General features: G+C 41.7%; 1 protein-coding gene across 1 annotated transcript in view; it reads left to right on the forward strand.

Annotated features, from left to right (window-relative positions):
- Positions 1–15,051, forward strand: part of ADAM11 (ADAM metallopeptidase domain 11) — a 172,495-nt gene that overhangs the window by 119,902 nt on the left and 37,542 nt on the right. The window contains exons 19-22 of the mRNA XM_073572858.1: positions 1,237–1,287; positions 6,434–6,497; positions 12,378–12,477; positions 12,585–12,704. Coding sequence (XP_073428959.1) covers positions 1,237–1,287; positions 6,434–6,497; positions 12,378–12,477; positions 12,585–12,704 — 335 coding nt within the window. The remainder of the gene's footprint in view (positions 1–1,236; positions 1,288–6,433; positions 6,498–12,377; positions 12,478–12,584; positions 12,705–15,051) is intronic.

The following is a 15,051-nucleotide window of genomic DNA, read 5'->3' on the forward strand; positions in this document are numbered from 1 at the left end:
TTAGGTAGTAGTAGTTTTGATAGGAAGGATTGAATAATTGAAGCGGAAGGCATTGAGGAATACTTTACATCACATGGATTAGGATGAGGAATAATCTTTGAATTTGTTATCTATATCCACAGGCTCATAAAGTTTAGCGTTCTGCATGTAGTTTTTAGAAAGTTAATTGTAGCAGTTAGAGGAGGATGTTTTGTTACTTAGGTCCAGAACCTGGATTTCTGATGGTGTCATTTAGGACCTTTTCTCAATTCTGCTTGGCTCTGCTGTTTTGTTTGATTAGAATACCTCGAATGAATACTGTGTGAGTATTCCAGAGCATTAAAATGCAGTTAACTGAAGCAGTGTTGGTCTGGAAATATTCCACTACAGATTGTTTTATTTCAGAAGCTTATTCAGGAGATGCTAATATATATGAATTATTGCGCAATGGGGGGTCCATATTTTTGGTGCAAAGTGAGGGAAATTATTGCATGATCAGACCATGTGATTAAGCCAATTGATGAAGACTGGGAAACCTCCAGAACCGATCTACATACAATGAATAGATCTATGTGGGAGTAGGAATTATGGACTAGAATGATAAGAGTAACCCCTTTCTGATGCGTGATGTTTGCGTCAGATATCGGGGATCATTGGACCTTTTTATTATGCAGAAAGGGGAGAGTAGTATCACTTACTGGGTTTATTGGTGTAGCTTTGATAAAATCGCAGTTTCCTCTGCTGCAGATCTAACAGTTCTCTGAGTGCTAAGCTCTGAATAACCCCACCCACACCACTGATTGGCAGCTTTTTGTGTACACTGTGCATAGGCAGAAAACTACCATCAGTGATGGGGGCGGGGTTATACAGAGCTCATGAATATAGAGACTATGTGGTAAAAGGCTTACTATTCCTCTGGTGATAATCTCCTGATAATAAAATAATGATTTTATTTAAACTACATCAAGCAGCCCAGTAGGTGACACATCCCTAGAATCAGTGTCTGTCTCTACATCATGCCACTCTCAGATTAGGTGGCAAAAACCTAGTGACAGATTCCCCTTAACTTTGATCTTCATTAAGCATATCAGTCTCCAGAGTTTAATTGCAGTTTCAGGACACATCCCGTCCAGTCTTTTTGTATACAGATAAAACTGTTTTTCTTCACAGACCTGAACAAAATGAATAAAATGATTGAGTTTGTGAATAGTGAACTGTCTTGTGTAAGGTAATCCATGTCTCACTTTGCTTACACAGTGCCCGGGAAATCTACACAAGCAGGACGGATACTTCTGTGACAATGAACAGGTAAGCTCACGGTCGGAATATATATTACAATGGTGCTAGGACTTGTGATGTTCTGTGTTAGTAAATGATAGGTGACTTCCTCCAATATTACTGCCAGTTACTGCTATTACGTTATGCAGCAGCTTCTTATATTCACAGACACCGGTGTTATAATGGAGTAATGGAGCTTAAGGCCATGTTCACATGCTCAGTTTTACATAAGTATTTGTAAGCAAAAACCAGGAGTGGAACAATCGGAGGAAAAGGATAATAGAAACCCGTCACCACTTCTGGATATATCACCCACTGCTGGTTTTGGCTTACAGATGCTGAGGTAAAAAACTCACCATACTGAACGTGTGAATGTGGCCTAACCGTCAGGAGGCGACTCTATGAATATAAGACTGGTTTCAAACTAGTGTATTTCACAGTCGGTAAATGAACAACAATATGTGGACTGACCGCGGGTCTCCCGTTTCGAATTTACTACCTCATAGACACATGTGAGTTTGTAAGTTCAGCTCAGGAGACCTGTCACCAGACCGAGCACTGTGGTCTGTATACGGACAATCAAATATGAGTGAACCTGGCCCTATTTAATTTAATATACTCCTTAGGCCGGGGTGACACTAGCGATGAATACGGATGAGTGCAATGCGATAAAACATCACAAGACCAATATTCATCTATGGGGCAGCTCTCATCAGCGTTTTTTTTTCTCAGCCGTTTTCAATGCGCGAGTGAAATCGCAGCAACCTGCGATTGTAACCGACACTCGGCCGAGTCTCGGCTCACTCGCACCCAATAAGCCTATGGGTGTGAATGAGACAATGCACTTCACTCGGCTATCATCCGAGTGATGTGCGACATACCCTGACCCCGGCAATGGAGGAGATGGAGAAATTCCTTTCTCCGCCTCCTCCGCAGCTGTGATCTGATCCTCTCTGTGCAAGAGGCTCAGAGCACAGACGCATGACACTCGGCTCCCACTCGCAGCAGAGCAGGAGCCGAGGGTCCTTAGCATATTGCATCCGATGCTCTCGCATCGGATGCCATAAGCTAGTCTGATCCTGGCCTTATAGAGGTTGTCCACTACTAGGACAACTCATTCTCATTCTGAATGTTTGCCCCTGTTAAAATTAATACACCTAAATTCACCTCCTGTGCCATCGCCGTTCCAGTGGTGTTGGCACTTATGTTCCTTTTGCTCACGTGAGGTTGTTATGTCATATGAATCCTGCGGTCTTGATACGGGGATTGCCCGTGTATGGCAGGCAATCACCACATGTTATTTTTTGGCTAACAGCTGCAAAACATGCAGGGTGGGGACTCGAGCACGTCACTCAACTACCCGTGATGCTCGGTGCGTACCCAATGTAAACTAACATAGCACTTTTGCTCATCACTACCTATAAGCTCTCCTGACATGTCTGCTTTAGTAGATATTTGATTTTGCCAAACCAATAGCTTACTTCTTCATGGAGCATGTATTAGTTGTTTTGTAGATCCTCTATTTATTTTTCCTGGAAACATATGAATACGTTACAAAATAGTTGCTACTATTTCAACTGTGAAAAGGCTGTATCATCACATAGTCCTATACTGATTGAACAGTCAGCAGAGTCAGACAGCTGTATAACCCGGATGAAGATCGCAACGCAATGCTATCCGACTTCTCTCTCAACCCTATTGTGGCAGCATGTATTTCTATGCAGCTGTTACACTCGGGTCGGGAGATCCAGTGGTCAGTCCAAGTTTTGTGTTGCCATCCTTGTCCAAGTTATATGTCCATGTGACTCTTCCTTCAGGCTATGTAGAGACAAACATCATTGATAAAGGGAATAGTAACACCCAGCTAGAAAATGATGTATACTTTTCTAGGAGGAATAACATAGGAAAAATAGCACAGAGTTCTAGGAAAGCATGCTCCAGAATTGTAATTTCATGAGGAATGCAAGAATTCAGTAAAATACACATATTTCAACACTGCGTGAAAAAAAAATGCTGGTCTCTTCCCACTCCTCAGATCCTAGGCAGATCAGTTTTAGCCAAGTTTCTGTAGGCAGGGTGGTAGATCGTCTCACTCAGCTGTACACGGAGGTAGACACAGGAACACTTTCTCTTTAAGATCTTCACTGGTTTATTGTACATGCGGCATAAACCGTGGTGAAGTAAAAATGAACAAGGCCCTTTGGGCAAAAACAGGAAAACAAAACAAACTGGTAACACAAAAGCACAGTCCTTATGGTAGCGGGGATCTGCCCACTCAGAGTTAGCAAAACCACACGGTTCAGTTTAGCAGTAACACAAACACTTCTCTGGATTTAGGCTCTCCAGACACACTGAACACTGAATGCCTCAGGAGGTCAACTATTTAAACCACAGACCACACCCAGGGATGGAAATAAGGTGGACAACCTCCCACCCGCTTTATGGTTGTCCACAAAAACCCAGCCCTTAAAATGGCCAAATAACCCCTCTCAATACGAAGTGTGCTGGAGCAAACTTAGGAGTTTCAAATCACTGAAGCTAATAGCCTCCGTGAAACATATCTCCCCTCCAACACTTTATCAGTGACTTTGTTACAGCAGATATAACTTGAATCAGGTCTGCTGCATCTTTTTCTTTTCATTTTACTTTTTTTCTTTTTATTATTCTTATTTACTGTTTATACTTTTTTTATTTAAATTATTCTCACAAAATATAGGGTCTAAATTGAATAAAGTATAATGCAACCAGGCAATACCACCTACCTGAGTTGTAATAGGGTGTTTTCTATTGCCTATGGCATGTTAAAGCCCCCTTCCACATTAGATATCTGCAGCACTGGACAATCATGGGATATATATGGGGCCTCCTGATTCTCCACCAACAATCAATCCTTTTGTTTTCATGGGAGATAACCCTGCTCCTCATTCTTTCCTCCTCTCTCCCCACTGGAAACATGTAAGGGTATGTGCACACGATGCGGATTATGTTGCGGATTGATCCGCGTGGATTTTGCAAAATCCGCAGATAAATCCGCAGGTCAAAAGACCTGCGGTTTATCTGCGGATTATCCTGCGGTTTAACCATCTCCGCAATGGAGGAGATAGGAAACCGCTGCGGAATCCGCAGAAAGAACTGACATGTCAATTCTTTCTGCAGTTTAGAAACCTCAGATAATCCGCGTGGAAAATTCCACAGCGTCTGCACAGCGGTTTCCATTTCACATAGGGAATAATGGTACTGTACACCGCAGCAGAAACTGCTGCGGATCCGCAGCGGCCAAATCCGTTGCGGATCCGTAGCAGAATCCGCAGCGTGTGCACACACCCTAAATGTTCGGCTGTGTGCTAATGGGTATCTGAGATATCTGTTCACCAAACGAACATTTGGCCCAAAGTTATTTCATTTATTTCCAGCTTAAAAAACTGTGGCTTCCAATCTCCAAAGGCTAAACTTTACGCTATGTGCACACCTTGCTTTTTGCTACAGAAAAATGTGCTGCAAATACTCAGTGTTGGCAGGAAAAACATTGCATAAAATACATGCGTTTTTGATACGTTTTTACTTGCATTTTTTTCCTTTAATTTGAATGGGTAAAAAACGCTGCAAAAAGGCAGAAGGAATTGACACGCTGCAGGTTTGAAAAAAACGCATTAATGATTTCAATCTACTAGGAATAAAATAAGCCCCATGTGTATGAAATTTCAGGAATCTATTCACTTTTCTGGTATTGCAAAACACTGCTTTTTTTCCTAGACAAAATCTCAGCGTGTGAACAAGCCCATAGGCTAATGAAAATCTGCAGACTTTGTCCCATTGTGGGTAGTTATGAACTTCAGGATGTATTCTGCACTTGCAGATCAATGACAGTATAGGAATTGTGCTAGTTATCACGTCGTATTATGATTGGTTGACTTATATATATTATTTAACCTCATATTAATAATTATGGGACTATGGTGATCTCCTTTTTAAAAAAAATAAAGAAGGCTGCTGCTTTTTTTTGTAGTACACATTTTGACCTGTAAGGCTGAGTGCAGACGTACTTTTTAGCCCTGCGGATTTTTCCGCCCAGAATTGAAGAAATCCGCAGGTCAAATGACCTGCATTTTTCCTGCGGATTTCTTCCATTTTTAATGCGGTTTTCTTGCGGTTTTTGTGTGGTTTTCCCCGTGCGGATTTGGAGACTGGGGAGGTGGAAAACCGCACAAAAGAAGTGACATGCTGCGGATTTTGTACAGCAGGAAAACCGCGCGGAAAAATCCACAGCGTCTGCACAGCGGTTTTTTTGTTTCATTGATTTACATGCTACTGTACATCACACTGCGGATCCGCAGCATTTCTGCGCAATAAAATCCGCTGTGGATCCGCAGGAATTCTGCATCGTGTGCACACAGCCTAAATGTCTCAGTTGCCGTCCGCAAGTGTCCAGTCTGTATAAAGGCTCATTCACACGTCAGTATTTGGTCAGTATTTTGCATCAGTGTTTGTATGCCAAAGCCAGGAATGGAAATTACCGAGAAAAAAATATAATTGAAAGACTGATGTCTGTTCCTTATTTTGGAGACACTCCTGGTTTTGGCATACAAATACTGATGAAATACTGATCAAAAATACTGATGTGTGAAAGAGGCCTAAAGCCGTATGGCCTCTAAGGCCGGGATCACACACAGCAAGATACGGTCGAGTCTCGCAGGTTAAAACCAAGCTCTGGCGCCGGCACTCCGGAGCGGAGCGTGCAGCCGCACAGCAATACATGGAGCTGCACGCTCCGCCAGAGCTTGGTTTTAACCTGCGAGACTCGGCCGTATCTCGCTGTGTGTGATCCCGGCCTAATAATCGAAATGAGCACAGCAACCAGATCAGTCATCTAGGCACATAATGCAGGCAGATAAGATTTCCTTGCATAAGAACATTGCTATTAGCATGTAGAAATAAAGCTTGCATATAAGCTCTGGAATATAAACATTCTGAGTGCAGGATTACAGAGAATAATGACAATTACTTAAGAAATGGTTGTCATTTATCTTATTAAATCCTCCAGATCTCCATTTGTTGATCTGTTGTAAAGTATCTAATATAATGGAAATGGTGGCAATTGTGACACTTGTGTAGAACATCATCAATGTAATTTTGTCACTTTCAGCATTTGATAGATTTATAAATTTATATTTAACAGGGTCGATGTTATGGAGGCCGATGCAAAACCAGAGATCGTCAATGTAGTGCCGTATGGGGACGGAGTAAGCGTTACCTCTGTATTTAAATATATGATATTATTTTACATTGCTCCACTTAGTGTAAGGGCTCCCTCACCCCAGCTTATACTGTAAACATATATGTTTTATCGGATAGCACATGGACCAAAGTTATTCTACGGGGCTGTGCTGATGGACATTTTCTTTTCTCATGAAGATTCTGTATGAGAAAACATTTGCTGCATGCTGGGCACTTCAGATCACCCTCACCTAATCAAGTCTATGGGTGTGTGGAAAACATAGGCTTGCACGCCGAGTGCAGTCCGATTTCTGCAGACTCCGACGATGGAGAAGAAGTAGAAATTTTGTTCCCTATCCTCTCCTCACCTATGCTCCAATTCTCTCATCTCATCCAAGAGAATCAAATCAAACTAAGCTCACACTTGGTTCAAACTGAGTTTTAGCCAAGTGTCATTTACATAATTGATCCAATTCTCTTGCATGATCCCGGCCTAAAGCTAATTACCACCCTTCATGAAATAAGTTAAAAAAAAAAAAAACAAAAAGCACCCTTGAAGAAATTCCTCAGCAAATACATCTTGAATAGATGTAGTCTCATACCTGTAAACCTTTTAAATCTACATTTTATGCTGAATCTCTGCCCGTTTTCATTCGTACATTTCACTATTTAGGCTTATTGGTAGTTCTGTTAGGCTATGTTTCCATGTGCGGAATTCCCGCAGATTTTAAGCGTTTTTGCCCTTTTTTCACCGCAAAAACGCATAAAATAAGTAACCCATTGAGTTCAATGGCATTCCGCACATGCTGTGCTAATGGCGCATATGTTTCGCATCGCGGAAAAATACGCAGCATGCTCATTCTCGGGAATTCTGCACACATAGGAAAGCATTGTTCCGCTTACTTTCCGCATATGGCTATGCCCACCATGCGCAAAGTAAACGGAAAATGTGCGGATGGTACCCACTTTTTGAGTACCATATCCCTGTAAAAGATAGAATTAAAATAAAAAATCGTGATATTCTCGCCTTCCGGCTTCCCCCGCAGCGTTTCCAGGCCTCAGCGATGCTCCCTGCAACTCCCGTTCCCAGCGATGCCTTGCGACAATGACCTGTGATGACGTAGCGGTCTCGCGAGATGCTACGTCATCTGGGGACATTGTCGCAAGGCATCGCTGGGAATGGAACTTGCTGGGAGGATCGGGAAGGCTGCGGCAGACGCCGGAAGTTGAGAATATCACGATTTTTTTTATTATTATTATTTTTAACATTAGATCTTTTTACTACTGATGCTGCATAGGCGGCCTCAATAGGAAAAAGTTGCTCACACTTGTCAAATACAATGTTTGATGAGTGTAACCAACCTGTCAATCGGTTTTCCAAGCGATGCTACAGATCGCTTGGAAAACGCTAGTATTCTGCAAGCTAATTACACTTGCAAAACGCTAGTTTTTCACGGGAATTACGCATGCGGATTTCTCGCGTATTTCCTGCTGCAGGGAGTTGCGGAATTGCCACGGAAATTTCCGCGGGAATTACGCACATGGGAACATAGCCTGAAAGTAATGCTTGCTAGCTGTTTTATTAACTTAAAGGGGTATTCCCATCTACAAAATCATATCCCAATATGTAGTTGGTGTGATAATAATATTAGCAAGTACAAGTGCTTCTCACTAAATTAGAATATTTATTAAAAAAGTTAATTTATTTCAGTTCTTCAATACAAAAAGTGAAACTCTTATATTATATAGAGTCATTACAAACAGACTGATGTATTTCAAGTGTTTATTTCTGTTAATGTTCATGATTATGGCTTACAGCCAATGAAAACCCAAAAGTCATTATCTCAGTAAATTAGAATAATTAACAAAAAACACCTGCAAAGGCTTCCTAAGCATTTAAAAAGGTCCCTTAGTCTGTTTCAGTAAGCTCTACAATCATGGGGAAGACTGCTGACTTGACAGATGTCCAGAAGGCAGTCATTGACATATTCCACAAGGAGGGTAAGCCACAAAAGATAATTGCTAAAGAAGCTGGCTGTTCACAGAGTGCTTTATCCAAGTATATTAACCCCTTTCTGACATCAGGTGTAATAGTACATCGACGTCGGACTCCCTCCCTTTGTGGGCTCAGGCAGTGAGCCCACATCTTTCCAGGGACATGTCAGCTTTTTGAACAGCTGACGTGCTCAGAATAGCCGCGGGTGAAATCGCGATCCACCCGTGGCTATTAACCCATTAAATGCTGCTGTCAAACGCTGACAGCGGCATTTAACTTACGTTTCTGGCCATTGGGCTGGAAACCATCCCCACCTGTGACCACCGACACGTGACTGCGGGTCACCAGTTCATTGGCATGACAACCAGAGGTCTCCTGGAGACCTCTGTGGTTGTCAGTGCCGGCTTGCTGTGAGCGCCACCAGTGGTCGGCGCTCATAGCAAGTGAGTAATTCTGCTATATTGAGGCGATCTGATCATCGCCTGTATGTAGCAGAACCTATCGGTTTGTGGCAGCTTCTAGTCTCTCATGGAGACTATTGAAGCATGCTGAAAGTAAAAAAAAAAGTTTTTAAAAATATAAAAAAATATAAAGTTCAAATCACCCCCCTTTCGCCCCATTCCAAATAAAAAAAAATGAAACATACACATTTTTGGGATCACCGCATTCAGAATCGCCTGATCTATCAATAAAAAAATGATTAAAGGGAATCTATCTCCCCTTTTTACGAATATGAGCTGCCGGCACCGACATCAGGGGCTTATCTACAGCATTCTGTAATGCTGTAGTTAAGCCCCCGATGTAATCTGAAAGATAAGAAAAATGAGTTAGATTATACTCTCCCAGGGGCAGTCCGGTCTTGGTCCGATGGGTGTTGCAGTCCGGCGCCTCCCATCTTCATACGATGGCGTTCCTCTTCTTTCCTTCCTGTCGTGGCTCCGGCGCAGGCGCACTGCTCTGCCCTGTTGAGGGCAGAGCAGAATACTGCAGTACGCAGGCATGGCAGAGCAGAATGCTGTAGATAAGCCCCTGATGTCGGTGCCGGCAGCTCATATTCAAAAAAAGGGGTCACAGATTCCCTTTAACCTGATCGCTACACGGCGTAGCGAGAAAAGAAGTCAAAACGCGAGAATTACGTTTTTTTGTTGCCGCGACATTGCATTAAGATGCAATAATGGGCGATCAAAAAATTGTATCTGCAACAAAATGGTATAATTAAAAATGTCAGCTCAGCACGCCAACAATAAGCCCTCACCCAACCCAAGCTCACAAAAAATGGAACCGCAACTAGTACCGGAAAATGGTGCTTTTTTTTTAACAACGTTTGGAATTTTTTTTCACCACACAGATAAAAAAGAAGCTAGACATGCCTGGTGTCTATGAACTTGTAGTGACCTGGAGAATCATAATGGCAGGTCAGGCTTAGCATTTAGTGAACCTAGTAAAAAAGCAAAACAAAAAACTAGTGTGGGTCTGCACTTTTTTTGCAATTTCACCGCACTTGGAATTTTTTTTCCTGTTTTCTAGTACATGACATGGGAAAACCAATGGTGTTGTTCAAAAGTACAACTCGTCCCACAAAAAACAAGCCCTCAAACGGCCACATTGGCGGAAAAATAAAAAAGTTATGGCTCTGAGAAGAAGGGTAGCAAAAAACGAAAACGCAAAACAGAAAAAAGCTCCGGTCATGAAGGAGTTAATGAAAAGTTGAGTGGAAGGAAAAAGTGTGGTAGAAAAAGGTGCACAAGCAACCAGGATAAACGCAGCCTTGAAAGGATTGTTAATAAAAGGCCATTCAAAAATTTGGGGGAGATTCACAAGAAGTGGACTGCTGCTGGGGTCATTGCTTCAAGAGCCACCACACACAGACACATCCAGGACATGGGCTACAAGTGTTGCATTCCATGTGTCAAGCCACTCATGACCAATAGGCAACGCCAGAAGCGTCTTACCTGGGCCAAGGAGAAAAATAACAAGACTGTTGCTCAGTGGTCCAAGGTGTTGTTTTCAGATAAAAGTAAATTTTGCATTTCATTTGGAAATCAAGGTCCCAGAGTCTGGAGGAAGAGTGGAGATGTCACAATCCAAGCTGCTTGAGCTCTAATGTGAAGTTTCCACAATCAGTGATGGTTTGGGGAGCCATGCTGGTGTAGGTCCTCTGTGTTTTATCAAGACCAAATTCAACGCAGCCGTCTACCAGGAAATTTTAGAGCACTTCACGCTTCCCTCTTCCGACAAGCTTTTTTTTTTTTTTAACTGTGTATTTTATTAACATTTTTAAACAGATACAGAAAAAGTACATGAATGTATAGATATGTCTCACAAGCTTGTTAGCAATAACTGTAAACCAGAAATCAGTATACATATCTTAACATCCACTAATACAATGAAAACAGGGAATATGACAAGACGAACAATACAATACTAGACAGGGAAATATAAGGAGGGGGGGGGAAGGAGCGGGGAAGGTGAATATTTCAGGCTTCCATCAAGGCCAAGTTTCACTGTTATTCTTTATTGGCCCAATAAGTCCGACAAGCTTTTTGGAGATGTAAATTTCATTCTCCAGCAGGACTTGGCACCTGTCCACACTGCCAAAAGCACCAATACCTGGTTTAAAAACAACAGTATCACTGTGCTTGATTGTCCAGCAAACCCACCTGACCTTAACCTCATAGAGAATCTATGGACTATTGTCAAGAGGAAGATGAGAGACACCAGACCCAACAATGCAGACGAGCTGAAGGCTGCTATCAAAGCAACCTGGGCTTCCATAACACCTCAGCAGTGCCACAGGCTGCTCTCCTCCATGCCAAGTTGCATTGATGCAGTAATTGATGCAAAAGGATCCCCGACCAAGTACTGAGTACATTTACTGAATATTTATATCAGTAGGCCAACATTTTGGATTTTAAAATAATTTTTCAAGCTGATGTTATAAAGTATTCTAATTTACTGAGATAATGACTTTTGGACTTTCATTGGCTGTAAGTCATAATCATCAACAGAAACAGAGATAAACACTTGAAAGAGTTCACTCTGTTTGTAATGATTCTAATATGAGTTTCACTTTTTTGTATTGAAGAACTGAAATAAATTAACTTTTTGATGATATTCTAATTTAGTGAGAAGCACTTATACCTTCAATCAGAAATGTAGTATAGTTCTTCTTATTCACTATGTCTCTTTCCTCATGTGCAGGCATTTCAGAACCTTAAGGATCCATGGTTACAACCTATGATACAGTGACAGTTAGATATCAAGTTGCTAGTGGTCATAACCATGGATACCTAAAGTCCTGCAATGTCCTGCACATGAGGAAAGAGACATAGAGAATCAGAAAAACTATACTACATTTCTGATTGGAGGTATTTGCTATTATTAGTATTATCACACTTACTACATAGTATCTTGGAGATGGGAAAACCCCCATTAAAGTGACCCTCTGTACAGAGACTGAAATGTTACAATACATTTATTGTGTATAGTCACCCTACCTGGTGGCCTCTGTTTGCCTCCTGCTGCCTCTTCTGTTCAGATTGGCGTTCTATTTCTTCTGCTTCCAAGATGGTTTCCATACTGGCTTTGGGAGTGCAGTGGTAAGTCTGGCCAATGCCTCCTCGCTTTTCTTATTCGCCAGCACGGGAAAAGCAAGAGAGTGTGATTTAGAGATACCACTGCATTCCACATATCATTTAAGTGCGGACATTTTAAAAGCAGGAGGAGCAAAACACCAATCTGAGCAGATAAGGTAAGAGGAAGGTACCAGGTAGGATGACTACACAGGAGCAATATATACTCACTTTTATATATGCTCATGTGTAGTCATCCTACCTGGTAAGATATATATATACACACATTTCCATAAGCTGGACCTTGCAACATCTAATATATACTTACTTTACTCTAGATGCATCGGACAGGTTCTGCTACGAAAAACTAAACATAGAAGGGACTGAGAAGGGCAACTGTGGAAGAGATGGCGATAACTGGATTCAGTGCAGCAAACCGTAAGTGGAATGGATCAAATGGATCAAAGTGGAATGGATCAAAACATGAACCTCTGTTCTATATTGTATGATATGACTTGAACTGGTGCCCTGTTTCTGTCCATTAGAGACGTGCTCTGTGGCTACCTATTATGTTCCAACATAACCGGATTACCAAGAATTGGAGAACTGAACGGTGACATCACAAGTATGTCTTTCTATCACCAGAACAGATACATTGATTGCAGGTGAGGCACCATTGTAGGTTCTCCTAGCTCAGTTTTCCAAACAGTAAGGGTACATTCTCACAGAACCTTTCTGTAGTGAAATCTCCAAAATGCGGCAGATCTGCCACACACTTCACTCTTTGCATTGGAAAAATCTGCGTTTAGAGTTGAGTGACTTTGGTCGGATCGGGTTTCGTGAAACCCGAATGAAACAAAATTTGTTTCAGATGAAACTGGTCCGACTAGGGCAAAAAAAGCCGGAGTTTCGTCCGAAACCCGACCCCAATGGAAGTCAATGGGTAATAAAAGTCATCATTAAGCGGATGACATTCATCCAAATTCGCACAATTTTCCAGCTTTGAATTTTTATGCCCTTAAATCACAGAGATACGGCACACAAAAAACTTAATAAGTAACATTTCCCACATGTTTACTTTAAATCAGCACAATTTGGGAACCCAAATTTTTTTTTCTTAGGAAGTTATAAGGGTTAAAAGTTGACCAGCGATTTCTCATTTTTGCAACACCATTTCATTTTTACGGACCACATCACATTTGAAGTCACTTTGACGGGTCTATATGATAGAAAATACCCAAAAGTGACAACATTCTAAAAACTGCACCCCTTAAGGTGCTCAAAACCACATTCAAGAAGTTTATTAACCCTTCAGGTGCTTCACAGGAATTTTTTGAATATTTAAAAAAGAATGAACATTTAACTTTTTTCACAGAGAAAATACTTCAGGTTCAAATTTTTTTTATTTTACCAAGGGTAACAGGAGAAGTTGGACAGCAAAAGTTATTGTGCAGTTTATCCTGCGTACACTGATACCTGATATGTCGGGGGAACCAATGTTTCGACGCATGGCAGAGCTCAGAAGGGAAGGAGCGCCGTTTGACTTTTTCAATGCAAAATTAGCTAGAATTCAGATCGGACGCTATGTCACGTTTGGAGAGCCCCTGATGTACCTAAACAGTGGAAACCCCCCACAAGTGACCCCATTTTGGAAACTAGACCCCCCAAGGAACTTATCTAGATATGTGGTGAGAACTTTGAACCAACAAGGGCTTCACAGAAGTTTATAACGTACAGCGGTACAATTAAAAAATCATATTTTTAACACAAAAATGATCTTTTCACCCCCAATTTTTATTTTTCCAAGGGTAACAGGACCCTAAAAGTTATTGTGCAATTTGTCCTGAGTACGCTGATACCCCACATGTGGGTGTAAACGACTATTTGGGCGCATGGCAGAGCTCAGAAGGGAAGCAGCGCCATTTGACTTTTTTGGCTGGAATTGAGATCGGACACCATGTCACGATTGGAAAACCCCTGATGTACCAAAATAGTGGAAACCCCCACAAATGACACCATTTTGGAAACTAGACCCCCCAAGGAACTTATCTAGATGTGCGGTGAGCACTTTGAACCCCCCAGTGCTTCACATAAGTTTATAACGCCCGGGCGTGAAAATAAAAAAAATCATATTTTTTCCACAAACATGATCTTTTAGTCACCAATTTTTTTATTTTCCCAAGGGTTCCAGGAGAAATTGGACCCCAAAAGTTGTTGTCCAATTTGTCCTGAGTACGCTGATATCTCATATGTGGGAGAAAACTACTGTATGGGCACACATCGGGGCTCGGAAGGGAAGCAGTGACGTTTTGGAATGCAGACTTTGATTGAATGGTCTGCGGGTGTCAAGTGCGTTTGGAGAGCCCCTTATGTACCTAAACTATTGAAACTCCCTACAAGTGACCCCATTTTGGAAACTAGATCCCCCCACGGAGCTTATCTAGATGTGTGGTGAGCACTTTGATCCCCTAAGTGCTTCACAGAAGTTTATAACGCCCGGGCGTGAAAATAAAAAAAACATTTTTTTCCACAAAAATGATATTTTTGCCCCCAATTTTTTATTTTCCTAAGGGTAACAGGAGAAATTGGACCCCAAAAGTTGTTTTGCAATTTGTCCTGAGTACGCAGATACCCTATATGTGGGGGTAAACCACTGTTTGGGCGCATGGCAGAGCTTGGAAGGGAAGGAACACCATTTGACTTTTTCAATGCAGAATTGGCTGGAATTGAGATCAGACGCCATGTTGTATCCCAAACAGTGGAAACCCCCCAATTCTAACTCCAACTCTAACCCCAACACACCCCTATCCCTAATCTCAGCCCTAACCCTAGCCCTAGCCCTAACTCTAATGGGAAAATGGAAATAAATACATTTTTTTAATTTTATTTTTCCCTAACTAAGGGGGTGATAACGGGGGGTTTGATTTACTATTCATGGCGGTTTTTATTTTTGGCAGCTGTCACGCTAAAAGACGCTTTTTATTGTAAAAATAGTTTTTGCATCACCACATA

The sequence above is a fragment of the Dendrobates tinctorius genome, unplaced genomic scaffold, assembly GCF_039654945.1.
Source record: "Dendrobates tinctorius isolate UK_male_01 unplaced genomic scaffold, ASM3965494v1 ptg000032l, whole genome shotgun sequence".
Classification (NCBI taxonomy): Eukaryota; Metazoa; Chordata; class Amphibia; order Anura; family Dendrobatidae; genus Dendrobates; species Dendrobates tinctorius.